Here is an 18,369-nt window from a genome sequence, read left to right as displayed (position 1 = left end):
TCTAAGATCGAGAGAGGGTAGCAAGTTCGTAAAACATAAGATTGTAACAAAAATCGTAAGATATTACTAAAGCGAAAATTATACTATATATTTGAAGTTTTTTTAAATGATATTTTGGTAGGCAAGTGTATTCATGGGAAAACAGCATCCGCCAAACCGTAATTGTTGCACCTTGACATCTTGTCAACCTTCTCGGTTTGTAATGGTGGTGGGCGGAAAGCGGAAGCCTGGCCGGAAAACGATGGATCGTGGCCGGAACTTGCCAAGATCGCACAAAATCAATGGTTTTACAATTTTTTCACAATTTGGCTACAACACGTGATTCTACTTAAGATCGGGATCGTTGGGGGCGAGTGAGATCGCAAAATCGTAAGATTTTAAAATCTAGATCGAGATCTTAACAACCATGAGTGCCACATTGCTTTTGTTCCACAACGTGCTTATATTGACAACATAATTGACAATAGTGCGACTTTGGACTGGTTTAGGTATGACTATCTAATTCGGATGCATATAAATATTGGTTTGCCCCTTAGCCGCTCCCCTAAAAAATAAATTATGATTTCTCATGGGATAGTGGAATTTATTGATGTCTATTTGGAAAACTTAAATCCCAAATTGAAAAGAAATAAGACATGAAAAAGTTATTCATTTGGGCCACCCACCAGATTTTTTATGCACCAAGTTCAACAGTGCTGCCTGTGTGAGGGGGCTGGTATAAAGGGGAACCCAAACATTGAAAAAGATAAGGTTTAAAAACAGCTTATAAAGATTGACAACTCTCACCTGACAAGCCAATTTTAAAAGGACGAGTTAAACCCAATATATAAAATAACTTAAGATGGTGTCGGAGCCTGTCCAAGTTCTGAAGGGCCACCAGCTATTGGCCCACTCAGTCCACTCTGATGTCCAGTTTGGGCGTAGTGTAGTGTGATGAGAGTCCCACTTTGGATGAAATTATCTGAAAATGTAATTATATGTGGGAGGCATCTCTCACCCTCACCTTACAAACTAGTTTTGTAGGGTTGAGTTAGGACGAATTAAAGATATCATTATATATTATTTTATATTCTTACAATGTCCACTGAATAAAGTCTTTGCATTTTGGTTTACTTTTTGCAGGTTCGCTTCCGCTGAATTTCAGGAGTTGTTTATCAGCATGAAGTCTTTGGGGATCCGTACTAATGAAGTTGAAGAAGAAAAAGACGTCTGCTCTGTGCTTTTAACAGGGAATTTATCATCTGCTAATGCTGCCGTGCCAGCACATTCTGTTCCACGAACAAGTATTGGATTTGATCAATATTCCGATGAAGCTATGTTAGCCGATGCATGTTTTTCAATGCATTATGAATCTCCCAGAACTGATTTAGCATGCCACAAGTGTTTTATCTATCTAAGTAATGCTGATATCCACTGCTACCCGCATATTGTTGGACTGCTTGTTGGGTTCTTTCGTAGATTGTCTGCATGTACTACTGGTTCTGAGAAATCTTCCACGAGTAATACTGTGGATATCTCAAAATCTTTCTCAAGCCTTGGGTTGCAAAAGTTTGGATTCTCAAATTATTTTGAAGTTGGTTCTGCTGATTCTGCATGCATTCCATTTGATTGCTTTCCATTTGTTACAATTTACAATTCTGGTCCTCTTCATAATCTAGAGAGCTCGCTCATGTATCCCATTCCCGAGTGGAGAAACCATTTTGCTCTGAGGGATAGAAAAATAATTAGTCCCAAATATTTCCACACCTCTTCCTCAAAATGCAAGTCAAATTTCAGAAAATTTCTTGAATCTGGGATTGCAAGAATCTCCAATAATTTTTCGATTGAGTTGCAGCTGTATGAAATAAGAGCACATTTTCATGACTCATCATGCATTATTGGATCAATCATGGTGCCTACATGTATATCTTCCCTTTTATTTTGTGAAGACAGTGTGGACATATTATCTTCTTCTGAGGGATTGGTACTTAGGTCATCTTGGGGACCTCACAGTTTTCAGGATTATCTATGGGGTCCTTCCACTGATAGTTTATCCCCTATTTTAAACGTAAGGGTCAGGAAAGCTCGTGACTTGTCTTCAACTGTTAATTTAGAAGTATGCATTGGCATTCAGCATGTGTACTGCATGCTGCCCTTTGAATATCTCTCTATCATCATTGGTTACTTTTCACTCTCTGATTGGGGTCGTTATTCTGGTGATCAGTTTTCCTTTGATGAGCAAGGTGATATAGCTCTAAAAAATGAAATAGACATTACATACAAGATTGAAATCTTGGATTGCGATCTTGTTTTACCAGTGGAAAGTAATGAACATCAATTTCTGAAGGTTGAATTGCCACAGCTTTATTGTTGTTTCATTGAGAATTCTGGTTTTGATGATGTATTAAAGAACATCCCAAAGGAATGTTTGGTTCCTATTCATAAGCTCTCCCAAAGAAATGATTGTCTAAATATATTTGGTCGAGATTTGAATGTGTCATTCCTTTTTTGCATAAATAATATCCCTGGCTTAGCAACAAATGAGTGGAATACAGAATTTGCAACAAATTCTTTAATTGTGCCCATAAGTGCTGATGTTTGGGCCAGAATTCCCTGTGGAAGTGAATCTAATAACAAAAGCTCTTCATCCATATGTTTAATGACATACATCAGCAGTTGTCATATCATTGCTGAAGGTTTGATTTCTACATATTTTGATAGTGTATTTCTTGCTCATTTACTTTTATCTTGTTGGATTTTGTAATTGTACACTCATGAAACTTCCGTTCATAATAGATGGCTACTTTTTTGATGGATGTATGGCTCTATGGGATGTTATTGAGGAATTCTCTTCAGTTGTCGATCAATCCAAATGTTTCAAAACTGATGTTCTGCAATTTCTTCATTCCAAGGGAAGCTTAAAGGAAACTGGAGCAACTTCGTCAACTTTGATACCATCAACCATTATACTGACAGATGTGAAATGTTGCACTCAATCATTGATGATAAGCTTCTGTCATAGACACGAAGGTTTTGTGGAATCAATAAGCAAAGGTGATTTTAAGTTTACTTGTTCTGCGTCCTTAGTTGATGATTCTTTGGTATCGTTGGATTTGAGGTTCTCTAGATTGGTGATTTACTCTTCACACGGTTCTGTCTTGGCAAAATGTGCCTCAACTTCTTCTTCCATGTTTGTACTTTGCATCTGTTTTTCCATGTCTATTGACAATATAAATGAGCTCAGTCTTTGTCTTTCCTCTCTTGATATATGGCTTCATTTGTCTGAGTGGACTGAGATTGTTAATTTCCTCAACCATCTCTATTTACCTCTGGAGAAAACTCCTATGGATGCAGTATCTGAGCATTTGTCTGTAGATACTGGTACTTCTATTAAAGAATCAGAAGTAAAAGATGAATCTAGTTTCCTTGGTTCCGGAAGCACCTCAATACCTTTTACTACCCAGGAGACTGAGAATGCTGTCTTATTGATTATTAGGTCGGAAAAAGTTTGTATCACATTTCACATCCCCATCTGGACTAGTGAAGAACCGAGTGTGGAACTTCATCATGCTGAAAGTCGAAACCTGACAACTCTAAGTGTGTCCTCTGATTTTGTTGAAGAAAAGGATGCAGAGTTTCTTACCGTTTCTGTCAGCGTGAATGGTTTTGAATTAGTTATAAGAAGCAGGGATATCCAACTCAAGTCTAATATGGAAAGACTGAGCAGTGTAATAATATTTGTTGTGAATGGAAGTCACACATCTTTGCCACTTCTTGATATAATCCAGGTTCATGTGGACGCTGTCGTCTGTAAAAGTCATACAGGCAACACATCAGTCAAAGTCGAGCTTATATGTGACCATTCAGATGTATGGCTTTCGCATCCTGCATTTTATTTATGGGGTGCTTTAAAATTCGATGTTCCCAAATCGGAATCTTCTCAATATTCAACCGGAAGCATTTCTTTCAAATTTCAAATGAGGAAGGTTTCTGTTCTACTAACAGATGGAAAGGTATGTTGGTAATATCTGATGTTCAACTTATATGACTTTATCTTTCTTGTTGTCTCATTTTCTTATTCGTTAGAATTTATTTTTTCTTTTGGTTTATTATTTTCAAATATATTTTTCTTATACATGATCAAGTATCAAGATGTTCCGATTGGGTCCAAGGAATCCTAAGATGTTTAATATCATTGGTTTAAGAGAGGTTTTGTTTGTATTGTTAAGTTGGAATAGTTGGTTAGTATTGAAGTTGTGTATTTTAAATTAAATAGGAAGAAATATGATTATAGTGTTATATGGTGTAATAAATTTGATACTCCCTCCGTCTCATAAAAAGTGTCTTATTTGAACTATGTGCGGTTCTTAAGAAAATGATTAGATGTGTTGATGTTAATGATAAATTTAGTATCATTTACTAAAATATCATTATTAATTGTTGATAATAAAGTAGTTGAATAAAGTGAAAGTTAATAAATAAGGGTATAATAGTGGAAAAAAATGTTGCATTGGTATCGTAAATGGACAATTATTTTGAGACAGAGAAAAAGTACAAATAAAACACTTTTAATGAGACGAAGGGAGTACTTTCTTGAGAGATTCTCTCGTATATAAATTGGTAAAACCTCATTGTAAAATACAAAGTAATTATTCTTTCAACTTTGTATGCAGAGCAGGTTAGAAATCCTAATTTATCTTTGGATTTTACTGCCGTCAAGGATAACCCTAATTTACTTTTCTGTTCGATTATTGGGTGTCCAAGAGACACTATTGCCAGGCCCTAAAACAGTCACCGGACTTCTGCCGCTGCTGTCGTAGAATTATTTACTGCCATCAATAATAAAATGTGTCCTACCATAAAAGCCAGAGGCCGCCGACCTATATGCAAAAACTATGCCGCCAAAATCACCGACACGCACTGCCACACGCCGTCATTGCAAACTTGATCCGGCGCGCGGGGCCGACAGGACACCCTATGGTTGCCGATTCTTACTGCAATTTGTCTCATCCGACTCTGTTTTCCTTCCTGATGATTCTGTTGGGACAACTTTCTGGGTGTGGGTCACACGTTTGACTGTCTGTTCTGGAGATTTCTTTGTCATTATAGGAAACTATATCAATGTTAACAAATAGAGATAAATGTATACTCTTAACATAATCTAAAGATATTAAAAGACCATAGTTTCTTATATCATTATTACGCTTCTCCTAAAGCTAAAGCTTACTATGCTTTGCAATTGTTACAAATATACCATTAGAAAGAGAAAATATAACACGGCATTATCAGACCTAAAAAGATATTTTTGGGATAAACCAACAGGAAAAACAAATAACAGCCAATTAACTTTGTGCCCCAGAACTCTTTTTCGAGCAACTACTCACAGTAGATTCTCATGAATAACGATTAGCTAAGCCAAATAGGCTGCACTATAACACTAGCTGATGCCTAAACCAAATGGTACAAATTCAAAACTGTTGGAATTTTCGCGTTAAATGTGGTCCGTCCCTAGTCGCCTTAGCATTTGGCTTGTCTTCATTGCAGCCTCCAACACCTTCATTGTGTTGGATTTGAAGGGGGTGGATTTAGTCCCACATTACTTAGAGATATGACATGTGTTGTGTTTATAAGTGGGGGTAATTATTACCCTACAAGCCGGCTTTGTAGGGATGAGTTAGGTCCAACCCATTCTGAGATGGTATTAGAGCCTATCCTAGATCCATTGTTGGCCTTCCCGCATCGTCTAAGCTCTGGGCTCATTGAGGCCCGAGCATGAGAGTGTGTTGGAATTTCCCTCTTAATTGCGGTCCGTCCCTAGTCGTCTTAAATGGGCATTTGGCTTGCCTTCATTGCAGCCTCCAACACCTTCATTGTGTTGGGTTTGAAGGGGTGAATTTAGTGCCACATTACTTAGAGATATGATTTGTGTTGTGTTTTTAAGTGGGGGCAATCCTCTCCCTATAAGTCATTTTGTAGGGATGAATTAGGTCCAACCCAAATTCTGAGAAAAACAAACAACAAGTGATGCTAGACGGCAATGATGGTGTCAATAGCATTACAATGGCGAACCTAATTGGTACGATATATTGGTTCTTGAAATAATTGTATGTAGCCAAAACAACATTAGCCCCAAAAGGATCACGAAAGGGAGCAAACGGAGGTGTCAAAAGCCAAGCTAACGTTGAAGCACCATAAACAGAGAACTCATAAATTGTAACTCAAATAGTATAGATGACTCAGAGGCGGGTACATAGTACGGATTGAATGACTGTATCATACAGATGATCCCTATAATGTACTGAGGAAGCATGACGAGTTGAACCACAGATGCTGCACCACAAACAGAGCTTCAGATGGTGATGCTATTGCTAGCACTGAACACGCTAAAAATGCTTTTTGCCGGTGGCAAGCTGGAAGACTCGGATGTTCAAGGGTTTACTTGACCTTTTGGAGTCACACCTTCTACAGAGGTTGCCGGTCTAAAATACGCCGGCCAATTATGCTAAACAGTGGTAGAACCCTGTGTAATTGGCGATGAACTTGTTTGACAATTTTCAAGCAGCGGAAGATGACATACAGCACTGCTAAAGAACTGGGTCAACACGCGATTGCGCTTGAATCCCCAAAACAAGGGAAAATTTTGAAACAAAGAAAAGGAAACAGGGTCCAACAAAAGGATTCTAAACACAAGTACACAACTTTTAGCAAAACTTTCAGAAACTCAGCAGTTGAGTCGTTGAGACGAGACGATGGTACCGCTCTGGTACCATTTTGAAGTAATGGATTTAAAATAAAATAAGAATGATATGCTTTTAGTCTAATGATGTATAATTGGTAGTAACTTGATATAAAAGACTAAAGACTAACCTTTATTTATTGTATACAAAACTTCTAATCCTAAACAAGTAGGGAAAGTAGTAAACAAATTATAATAATAACTAATTAATATTGAAACTAATCTTAGCATGAGTTCTTCCAAAGTTTGGAGGATTACATAATGGCCAATACATTGCAAAGCCATGGTGTGAATCGGTTCTTAGGCTGTTGTCTGAATAAACTTTATCAATATAGGAAACTAGTTTAGCCACTGATGGGACGTTGATAAAGAACATAATTTTTTTGATTCCTCACATTTTGTTTTTTCTTGTCTCACATTGTAAGCCTTTTTTATGTCTTGTAGTGGAGCTATAATGGGCCTCAGTTGGAAGTTGTTGTGAGAAGCATCCTCTTCCATGCATCTGCAAGTGGAAAGCACCTAGAATGTTCTTTCACATGCGATCTTCAAGTAAACTACAAGAACATTGAAAAGGTGTATTGAGATTATGTTATTTTTGTTGTTTTACCTGTGATACAAGCCATTATTGTTGTTTTATTCATTTTGCATTAACAGTTAACTGTTGCTTATGTGTTTGTATGATAATAAATTGAAGGTGTCTTGGGAGCCATTTGTTGAGCCTTGGCAGTTTCTTTTCACTTTGACCAGGGATCAAGAAATCAGTGTTCTTCCGAACAGGTCCCTTTCAACTGATATCATTCTCGAATCAACAACTCAGCTGAACATTAATATTACAGAGTCATTGGTAGAGGTATGTAATTTTTTGTTTTCAGAACAGAGTTTCTTTGTCAATTTGTCTTGTTTATAGAAAAATGTTTTTTGATATGATGCTTCTAAATAATCTGTTTCTAGTATATGGACAGCTGTAGAAGTGACTAGGTCTGGTTGTCGTATTTTGTGGTCTATCATTTTGATGTGCGTTACAATGTAATGGATAACTTCTTTTCCATTATAATTTAACACTTATAATTGTATACTAAGAAAAACCCAAGCCCCACATTGAAAAGAAACAAGGTTTGAAAAGAGTTTATAAAGAGTAGCATACCTTTCTTAACAAGTCGGTTTTGTAGAGTTGAGTTACCACCCAAATTTTAAGATTGTATCTGATGCTATCTATTTGAATCATCCACCATATTATTTTACACACCAGGCTCAATAGTATTGTGTGAGGTTGTATATTGGGAAAAAAATCCAGCTCTCCCAAATTGAATAGAGATCAGTCTGAAACGAGTTTAGCAAGAGTTTCGCACACCTTAAAATCCGTTTTGTGTATGATATTAGGAAAAAACTTTATTTCTTTTGTTAGTTATTGTTGGAAAATATATTATTTCCGGTTTTATTATTGCCTTTAATACTACCTTTATTTTTCTTTATTCTCTATTAAGGAGAAAATCAAGTGAAATAATTGTATCTTCACTATATAAACCAACTTAAGGCTGAGGAATAAAACACAACAGCTTTTACCTATTTTTTCCAATAGTTATGTTAGTATGTTGGAGTGGGGTGGGTTCCAACTCCCATTCGTATAACCTCCCAACCCCTTACAACACACCCAAACCACCTCTCCTACCTTCTATCTAGTTGACACATTCTAAGTATCATCTTTTCCATTCATAGATTTGAAAACTTTCTCTTGATCTTGTGCCCTAAAACAGACATTTCTTTGTTTTTTTATGTACCAGTTTTTTCAGCCTTAACCTTGGTTTCTTTTGTGTACATATTGAGCCTCTCATGAAAAGTCACCCACTATTTATACTGTACTTATTTGCCTTGTTTCTTTCAGTGTGTTTCACGGACTGCAGAGATGTTGGATGATGCCTTGGGTCTGATGGGATTGAAAGATCATGAAGGAAACAAATTCTTACATCCACCATGTGCTGAATACATTTGTGCAAGAAAATGTGCTGCTCCTTATGTCATACAAAACTTAACCTCTGTACCACTTCTATATCATGTATATAATGGGTATAGCAATCCTAATGATATCTATCACCCAGATTTGAGTTATGCAAAATATGTGCAACCAGGTTCTGCAAGTACAATATACATGGATGAAAATGATGAACAGCAGCATTACAGACCTTATCATTCTTCTGATAGTCTAAATGAGCAAAGGTCAAGTGGCTTAGCTCATCGTTATATTACGGTACAGCTTGAAGGAACATCTATGCTGTCTGATCTAATTTCAATGGATTTAGTTGGATTAACGTGTTTTAATGCTAATTTCTCCAAGTCATATAATGAAAATGGTGATGATGGTAGAATGAATACTGCCCCAACTTTTGTTGTTCCTGTTGTTTTAGATGTTTCTGCGTTACGCTATAGCAAGTTGATACGAATATACTCAACTGTAAGTATAAAATGACTTTTATCCTTTATGATGATGTTTCCATTTACCCCGCATTGTTTTCTTATAAACCAACTCTTTGACATATAGGTTGTTCTTCTGAATGCAACTTCTGCACCGCTTGAGCTGCGGTTTGATATTCCATTTGGTGTGTCACCAACGGTACATGGTTCCTTCTAATACTTCACAGTTCAAGTCTATATAGCGTTGTTATTTTTGTGATAATACTTGTATGATGTATACTTTTATTACTTCAGATATTTGATCCTATACACCCTGGGCAACAGTTTCCACTTCCACTACATTTGGCTGAAGTTGGTTGTGTAAGGTGGCGGCCAATGGGGAACTCTTATCTGTGGAGTGAAGCTCATAAACTCTCAAATCTTCTCTCAGTAAATAGCAAAGTAGGAAATTTTAAATCTTTCATCTGCTATCCATCTCATCCAAGTAGTCGTCCATTTCGGTGCTGTTTATCAGTTAAGAGTATCAGCTTGACTTCTTCTGGCTGGCTGAAAAATAATCTCTCTGTTAATGATGCAAAGAAGCACTATATCCATCACTTGATCCTTAGTGCTCCATTAGTAATTAACAACTTTCTTCCTAAGGAAATTTTATTGATTAGTGAGAGTGGTGGGCTAAATCATACTGTGAGAGTTTCAGAGGTTTGTGATGGTTGTTTTCAAATTCCATATGGATGATTATATACTTCAGATTAGGTAGTTTATGTTCCTGTTCTCTCTGGTGGTGTAACGGTCTAAAGACTAGGTGTTTTCTTTTGCAGGTGGAAACTTCTATTTATCATATTGATCCTTCTCATGATCTAGGACTAGAGATCTGCATTGATGGATTTAAATGTTGTGATTTTAAGTTTCCTCGTTTAGAAACTTTCTGCACAATGGCCAAGCTCAGTGCAACCAAGTTTTCAATATCTGAAACGCTGATATTCAAACCAAATAATTCAAATGGCAAGTAATTTCATTTGTGGGTTGTTTGTCTTCTTATGAGTGCATCCCTTATAAGTATTTTCTTGCTCTGACTTGTAGGACATATTTCTGTTACGGTGGAGAAGGTGATGGATGCATATTCAGGTAGCAGAGAACTTATTATTTTTGTTCCCTTTATCTTGTATAACTGCATGGGTTTTCCATTGTGTGTGAAAGAGGCCTCTAGTGAAACAGATGAAAGGGGATTTGTCATTCCTTCATATTACGATGTTGCTGTAAATGAAAAAATTTCTTCTAAAAAGGATGGACTTTCTCTACTTTCCTCCAGCCATGACCTACATAATGACGTTTCTTGTGAGCCAAGGAGTCACCTGAATAGTCATACCATTTCATGTAGAAATGATGGTATTCCAGATTCTATTAGTTTTTTAAGTAACTCTGCATTATTTGGTAATTACCGTGGCAATTTGGGAAGGCAACAAAGAAGTAGTAATTCCACAGTTCGAAGTAGTTCTTTTGGAATATTGAAGCGAACACCGAGCTCGAGGGTCCAGTCAACCTGGAAATATTCAGGTTCTTGTAATAATGGGCATGAAAAGGTTGTGCCATGCATGTATTCTCCAAGCCCTAGTTCCCCAGTAAATGATGTTTCTGTTAAAGTAAGTGGGTGTTTTCCAAAAGATGTGTGGGAGAAGATGCCATATTCTTTATGGTCAAACTCATTTTCTCTGCTACAGCCAAGTGGCTCAAGTACTATATGTGTCCCTCAACTGACTTCAAATTCTGCATTTATTCTGGCTGTGACCTCTATCTCAGTTTCTGAACCATTTGTTGGGAGGACAAATGCAATTTCCATCCAACCTAGGTAATATTGACGTTCATAGATTATGTTATGATTGATGTATGTTTATGAGTTTCTCTTTAAAAGGTTAAAATTTCGGGATGTTTCCTTGACATCAGATGACTTGAAAAAAATTGAAGAAAAATCTGAAAATTAATTCTCTATTTCAGATTGGAGAATGATACAGACATATGGGCTTTTGCTACATCTATCTAATTATAGTTCTTAGATTTTGGGTTGGACTTAATTCGAATCATACTAAACCGGCTTGTAAAGTTAAAATGGCCTTGGCTTATGAACTTATGTTGATTCTATTACATGGATGGTGACGGGGCGGGGATACCCGAATCCATCCCGAATCCGTAAGGGACGGGTTTGGGTTTGGATTCTTCAACTCAGGCGGGGATCGGGGCGGGGAACAAGGATTGTTCGGGGGTCGTTTGTGACAGGTTTGGGTTTTGATTCTTCATCTCCAGCGGGGATCGGGGATTGTTCTGGGATTTAGGTTTGGGTATGGGGGAGGTAAAAACCGTCCATGCCCCGCCCCGTTGCCATGCCTATCATTGATGTATGTTTATGAGCTTCTCTTTAAAAGGTTAAAATTTTGGGGTGTTTCCTGACATCAGATGACTTGAAAGATATTGAAGAAAAATCTGAATTATTTCTCTATTTCAGATTGGAGAATGATACAAATATATGGGCTTTCGCTACATCTATCTAGTTATAGTTCTTAGATTATGGGTTGGACCTAATTCAAATCTTACTAAACCGGCTTTACGTTGAAGCCTTATCTCATCCAACCTGGGGACTAGACATTTGTAGCATGACTCGATAACGATAACCTCTTAGCAGACAGTCAAATGGATCTTGGATACGCTCTGATATCATATTAGGCCTATCCCATAGTTACAAAACTGGCTTTATTGTTAGGAGTGCCTTTTTTTCTAAATTCTACTTGGGCCATATCTTTATTCTGTGGGTCTTGTTTTTTTCCGGTACATCCTCTCACATCCAACACTATTGGTCTTGCCATGTGGATCATAAATGATGTCTGACCCAAATCGATAGACTCTGTTACCATTTTATAATTTGGGTTGGGCCTAACTCAACCATCGCAAAACCGACTTGTATGGTGAAGATCATCCCCACTTATAGAGATTCGTGTCTAGATCTTTAGTCTTTCTTCTTTTGCATTCCTTGCAAAAACTCTTCTAGGACTAACCTAAAAAGAAGGAAGAGAATACAAGGAGAAGAAAAAAAGGGGAAGAAACAGGGTGGAGTTCCTGGGACACGGAGAAAGAGAGGAGGGAGGCCAAGTACATTAGATTATATATACACCTATTTCAACCCCCCTCACAATCTCTCTTTTTTAATCTCTTTTTTCATTTTTTTTTATTTGAAAGAAAAGGGCAGTGGGAAAGGATCCAAGAGGAAGTAGGTTTCCAGTGAGCTCCGCCCATAGTCTAAGTCAGTGTTTCTTTTTGTCAAGTTTCTTCCCTTCTTTTCTTACTCACTTCCTTTTTTCATTGCGTTTTAGCCCTGCGTCCTCCTCCTTTCCCCACTGCCTTCCGACCCCTAGAAACTGGAACGCAAAGGAAAATTGAACGATTTTCTTTTTTGACTCGTCCAGGGTCTCCGTTGGACCCAAAACCTGCCCGGTCCGGGGAAATGGTTACGTTCCCTAGGTTCTCCCTTCTTTCCCCCTGACTTCATGCTTTTTTATCTTATTTTGTTTTTGACTTTTATTTCATACAATGTATGACTCTTAATAGCAGTAATTACTTTAACAAACCAACTTTAAAGGAAACCACAAGTCTGTTAATTGCACAATACCCTTAAGGTGGGGAATGGATATACATTATTCCCAACTTGCAAATAAGATCTTGATGCCACTTAGAGGGAAGTTCTTTGGTTTATACATTTGTCAGTGGAGACCCCTTGAAGAGATGTAATGGAAGTTGTTATTAGAAGTTAGAACTTAAAAGACCGGTGTCTAACTTTTCCTTGATTATTCGGCAGTAGATCTAGTTTACTTGAGGATGCACACTCGTCTACTTGAGGATCTAGTATAGCTCTATGGCAGCTAGGGTATTAATGCAGAATTGGGGCCTCTCAAATAAGAGCTCTGATACCAACTTCAAACAATAACATAAAAAAGATAAATTTGAAAGTGTTTCCTGTGTTTCAGATTACATACATTACAAACTATTGGCTCTAACGAATTATCCCGTGTAAGGAGTTAAGTGGAAAAAATTCTGAAATAAAACTAAGCACAATAAAATCCCAATTACAATAATTATGATAACAAATCAGTTACCAAGTAAAATAGTTTGCTTGCTTCCCTATTCTCTATTTAATATTTAAGTCAACCTTCATAAATAGTCTGAGCCCACTTTATAAAAATGTGTTAATATAAGGATAAGGATATTGGCTCTAGTTAAAAACTATTATTTAGCCTCATCCTACTTTCTTTTGGGATAACGGGTTTGTTAAGAGAAACACGGGTGTTTGTACTTTTTTCATTTCTTCTAGTTCCTGAATGATGGGTAAATATGCTGCAGATATGTGATCAGCAATGCCTGCAGCAAGGAAATAATTTATAAACAGAAGGGCACTGATGTCACATTTTATCTAGGAATAGGAGAACATGCTCATCTTCATTGGACTGATACGAGCAGGTATGCATTTCATTATCTCGGACAAGTACAGTTGCTGTTGCCACCACTAACCAAAAAGATTGCACTCTGGCTTGTTTTCAGATTTTTCCACCTGTTTTTATAGAACTAAATTATTTTAAAATATGTGATGCAGGGAGCTGCTTGTTTCAATTTGTTATAACGAAACGGGATGGCAGTGGTCTGGCAGCTTTTTGCCAGATCATCTGTGTGATACACAACTGAAAATGAGAAATTTTGTTTTTGGCACTTCAAGCATGATACGAGTTGAAGTGCAAAATGCTGACATATCAATGGGAGATGAAAAGGTAGTTGGAAACATCAAGGGAAACTCAGGGACCAACTTGATTCTCTTGTCTGATGATGATACAGGATATATGCCATACAGAATTGACAATTTCTCAAAAGAGGTCTGTCTGTAGTTTCTCAGTTGCATTACTGCATTAATTTTGATTCTAAAGGCTTCTGCTCCTTGAAGGGTTGCTGATTTTATTTGGATGGTTTCATTTATTTATTTATGTGTTAATCTTAAAGCATATTATTTTCCAGCTTTCTCTATATTTTCATCAAAATGCATTTTACTTAGAATATAAATTTTTTTCCAGCTTTCTCTATATTTTCATCAAAATGCATTTTACATTAGAATATAAATTTCAGTTTCTAATTTTAAATTTACAGTTTTTTCTTTTGTTTTTTGTTTTATATTTTATTTGGCAACATGCCTTAGGAATTTATAGTTTTTTCCCAAGTAGAAATAAAATGAGTATATGGATTATGGAATGCAAGTTTAGTAGTAAATGACATCCAAAATATAATGTAAAGTTAAAAATTGGAAAACATTGCACGTAGGGATGGCAACCGGTAGGGTTTGGGCAGCCGCAATTTGAAAAAATCCCCGTGTCCGAGTCCATACCCGTTTGGGAGTCAAAATTAGCACCCGTATCCGTACCCTATGGGTATGTAAGTGTCCATACCCGTGACATGCATTCCTATTAAAATTAAATAGATCAATTATAAAATATCATATAATTTTAAGTTTTTAAAAATATTAAAAAGTTTTCAAACAATTTATTGTTGAAATAAACGAACACTTATATTAAATATGTAATGGTTTAACATTGATATACGTTTTATAATTGATAGACATGCATTTTTATATAATAATATAAATTAAAATATATAATATAAATAAAAATACATAAATATATAGTGTACGGATATGGGTACCAAGGTGCCCATACCCGCACCCATACCCGTTTATTTTTGTGGGTAATTACCCGAGTCCATGCCCGTATCCATTTTTGCGGATTTTTATCCTATCCATTATGGGTAAATTTGCAGGTGCCCATTGGGGATGGATCAAATTGCCATCCCTAATTGCACGACTGTTAGAATATCTTATAAAATCTTTTTAGGATTGACTCAATCTATTTGATTCATGATCTTCCTATCTATTTAAGATTAAGTTAATGTATCCTAATAATAGGGCCTTATAAGACTACCCGGACCATATTTCTAGTCGATGCAGAATTCCAGCAGTAGAGATTAGAGGTGGTGGTAGAATATTGACTAGGGTGATTTAGGCTGTACAGAGAAGACTTGTAGAAGCATAGTAATGAGAGTAAACTGGATGGTGAATAATCCAATACTTATTGATAGATGGAGACCAAAGTGAACCAGTGGCCAAACCATTATAAAATTGATGCGCTGCTAAATACAGAAGTTCGTATGAATAATTAATACATTAGTAAAAGTTGAACTGTTAATACACATTTATTATACTTTGTTTTTGTAATTTATAAAGTCAATCGAAATATCTTTCCATCTATTTCCTTGATCGAACATTTATTGTTGTTTGACAGATGTCACTTTATTCTGCTTTAGTGATGAGTTATGAGTGTGCTTGCTTTGCTTACCTTATACGGGAGCGGAAGCTGTACAATAATAGAGCACTGGCATCACTTTCTAATCTTAATCATTTTGTAATTGAATTTTATTTTGTTTTTCTTGCTACTTTCTAGATATTGCGAGTATATCAGCAGAGGTGTGAAATTTTTGACTCAGTCATTCACTCCTACGCTTCTATCCCTTACACCTGGGACGAACCCTGCCGTCCTCATCGTCTTGTTGTGGAGGTAAAAAAATTTACTACAATGAAAACCCGCATATGACTTGAGCTAACACTGTTTGTCAACATGGAAGGTACCTGGAGAGCGAGTTCTGGGCTCGTATGCTCTTGATGATGCTAAAGAATATATGCCAGTCTACTTGCCATCAACCTCTGAGGTACAACATTTTTCATTTTCCAAGATATTAAAAACTGTTTACACGTGTTGCATATTACATACTTGACATGTTACATGTTTTTTATATTTTTGAAAATACTGGGTACTAGGCATGGATAAAGGTTATGAAAATACTTAAGGATTAATATGAAAATACTTGAGTAGAATACTCTCAGCATGTAGTGATGATATACACAATAAGATTTGCATACTTTAAACGGGCTCAAGGCAATAAATACAAAATAAATATAGAAGATATTCCTATTTACATTATGATATACGATACAATACAATATGCATTTTACCATAATCCTATACACTAAATATGAAGACCCTAATACAGCACCCATCTAACTTACAGTCTTACTAAAATGTAAAGTAAATTAAATAAATACAAGCAATAGGAAATATTCTTCGAGTAATGATGTTAGAACATAAAACTCAAATTAAAGGTTTGATAATGGTGGAAGATAGAAAATTGGGGAAGATGAAATTGAGAGAGAATTAGAGAGAATAGAGTAATTTTGGATGAATAGTAATTTTGGCATTAATTGGAATTGGGAATATTACAAGAGTATTTATACATTGAGAGAATAAAATGATACAACTCAAAAATACAACTAAAGTGACTCTAAAAATAAATTTTGTTAGTTTTGAAAGGATAAAAACAGAATTTAATTGCAATTAACACACCACCTCACTTTAGTTGCTCCAAGTCCACCATGCTCAAGCACTTCTTTAGCCTCTTGAACACATCATTTGTCACACCCTTTGTCAACAAATCCGCGACTTGATCTTCGCTTCGGCAATAGCTCAATCTAAGCTTTCCATCACCGACCAATTCTCTCAAATAATGAAACCGCATCTCAATATGCTTGCTCCTTCCGTGTGCAATCGGATTCTTCGCAAGATTTATTGCGGAAACATTGTCTACAAACAGTGTGGTGGCAGCATCATCACCACATCCCAATTCCTTCAATAGATTCATAAGCCACATAGCTTGGCACGCACCTAACGACGCCGCAATGTACTCTGTCTCACAAGAAGAGAGTGCTACAATCGGTTCCTTTTTCGAATACCAAGAGATTGGTGTACTATCAAACATAAAGATGTACCCCGCCGTAGATTTTCGGTCATCTTTATCTCCGCACCAATTAGAATCGGTGTAGCCAAGTAAATTGCACTTATGCCCCGTGTCCGATGCGGGAAAGAGAATTCCGCAACCAAGAGTACCTTTCACATATCTAAGGATCCTCTTGACTGCCGTCAAGTGAGACACTTTCGGTCTCTCCATGAATCTACTCGCAATACCGACACTAAAAGTCAAATCCGATCGCGTATTGCACAAATACCGTAACGATCCAATCAAGCTCCGGTAAAGCGTTGGATCGGCATCATCCTCCTCATCACTTTTGGACAGCTGCACTCTAACCTCACAAGGTGTAATAGAAGCATTACAATGCTCCATATCACACTTTTTCAAAATATCTAGAGCATACCTCCTTTGGTGCATAAGCAGCCCCACTTTTGACTTGTGAAACTATATGCCAAGGAAGTAATTCATGACACCAAGGTCCGTCATCTCAAACTCTCTCATGAGCTCACTTTTGAACCTTGAAACACTCTTGTCATGGCTGCCCTTAATCAAGAGATCATCAACATACAAGCAAAGTATAATCATACCATCATTTGTATCCGATATCACATAAACTCCATGTTTGGATACACATCGTTTGAAACCAATGTCAATAAGAAAGCCGTCAATACGTTTGTTCCAAGCTCTTGGAGCTTGTTCCAAACCATACAACGTCTTGTGTAGCTTGTAATACTTCATCTCTTGATTTTTTATCACGAAACCGGGTGGCTGCCCCACATAGACTTCCTCAACAAGAGGACCATTCAAAAATGCAGATTTGAAATCCATTTGGTAAACCATCCAATTGTTGCTATGCGCAATACCAACAACCAAACGAATAGTCTCTAATCTAGCCACCGGTGCGAATACCTCCTCATAGTCTATACCTTCTCGTTGCAAGAACCCCTTCGCCACTAATCGAGCTTTGTGCTTGATTACTTCACCTTTGGGATTTGCTTTAACCTTATAGACCCATCGCACACCTATCGGTTTCTTTCCAAGTGGTAAATCGACCAACTCCCAAGTACCGTTTTTCTCAATAGATTCCAGCTCCTCTTTCATTGCACATATCCACTTAGGATCACTTAAGGCTTCTTCCTCATTTACCGGTTCGGATTCGGCCATAAGCGCGAAATGAACAAAATCACCATCGTTATTCACTTCGTTATCTTGGAACCTTTCGTAATCTCGGAGTCTATGAGGCAAGGCTCTTTGCCTCACTGGTCTATCATTATTAACAACATCATTTTGCGCTACTGTAGGTGCTGGTACAGCGGTGTCGGAAGCCTCCGGATCAGTGATTTCAAAAAACTGTTGCTGCTGTTTTT

General features: G+C 36.9%; 1 protein-coding gene across 10 annotated transcripts in view; it reads left to right on the top strand.

The window, feature by feature from the left end:
- Positions 1–18,369, top strand: part of LOC127129568 (uncharacterized) — a 74,640-nt gene that overhangs the window by 40,745 nt on the left and 15,526 nt on the right. For all 10 annotated transcript variants that reach the window (XM_051058725.1, XM_051058732.1, XM_051058741.1 and 7 more), the window contains 13 exons: positions 1,123–2,675; positions 2,776–3,992; positions 7,160–7,288; positions 7,410–7,565; positions 8,598–9,164; positions 9,252–9,323; positions 9,419–9,823; positions 9,943–10,126; positions 10,205–10,970; positions 13,508–13,624; positions 13,758–14,031; positions 15,643–15,756; positions 15,824–15,907. In XM_051058725.1, the coding sequence (XP_050914682.1) occupies positions 1,123–2,675; positions 2,776–3,992; positions 7,160–7,288; positions 7,410–7,565; positions 8,598–9,164; positions 9,252–9,323; positions 9,419–9,823; positions 9,943–10,126; positions 10,205–10,970; positions 13,508–13,624; positions 13,758–14,031; positions 15,643–15,756; positions 15,824–15,907 (5,638 nt within the window). The remainder of the gene's footprint in view (positions 1–1,122; positions 2,676–2,775; positions 3,993–7,159; positions 7,289–7,409; positions 7,566–8,597; positions 9,165–9,251; positions 9,324–9,418; positions 9,824–9,942; positions 10,127–10,204; positions 10,971–13,507; positions 13,625–13,757; positions 14,032–15,642; positions 15,757–15,823; positions 15,908–18,369) is intronic.

Source organism: Lathyrus oleraceus, chromosome 1 (genome assembly GCF_024323335.1).
Source record: "Lathyrus oleraceus cultivar Zhongwan6 chromosome 1, CAAS_Psat_ZW6_1.0, whole genome shotgun sequence".
Classification (NCBI taxonomy): domain Eukaryota; kingdom Viridiplantae; phylum Streptophyta; class Magnoliopsida; order Fabales; family Fabaceae; genus Lathyrus; species Lathyrus oleraceus.
This window is presented reverse-complemented; position numbering and strand designations above follow the sequence as displayed.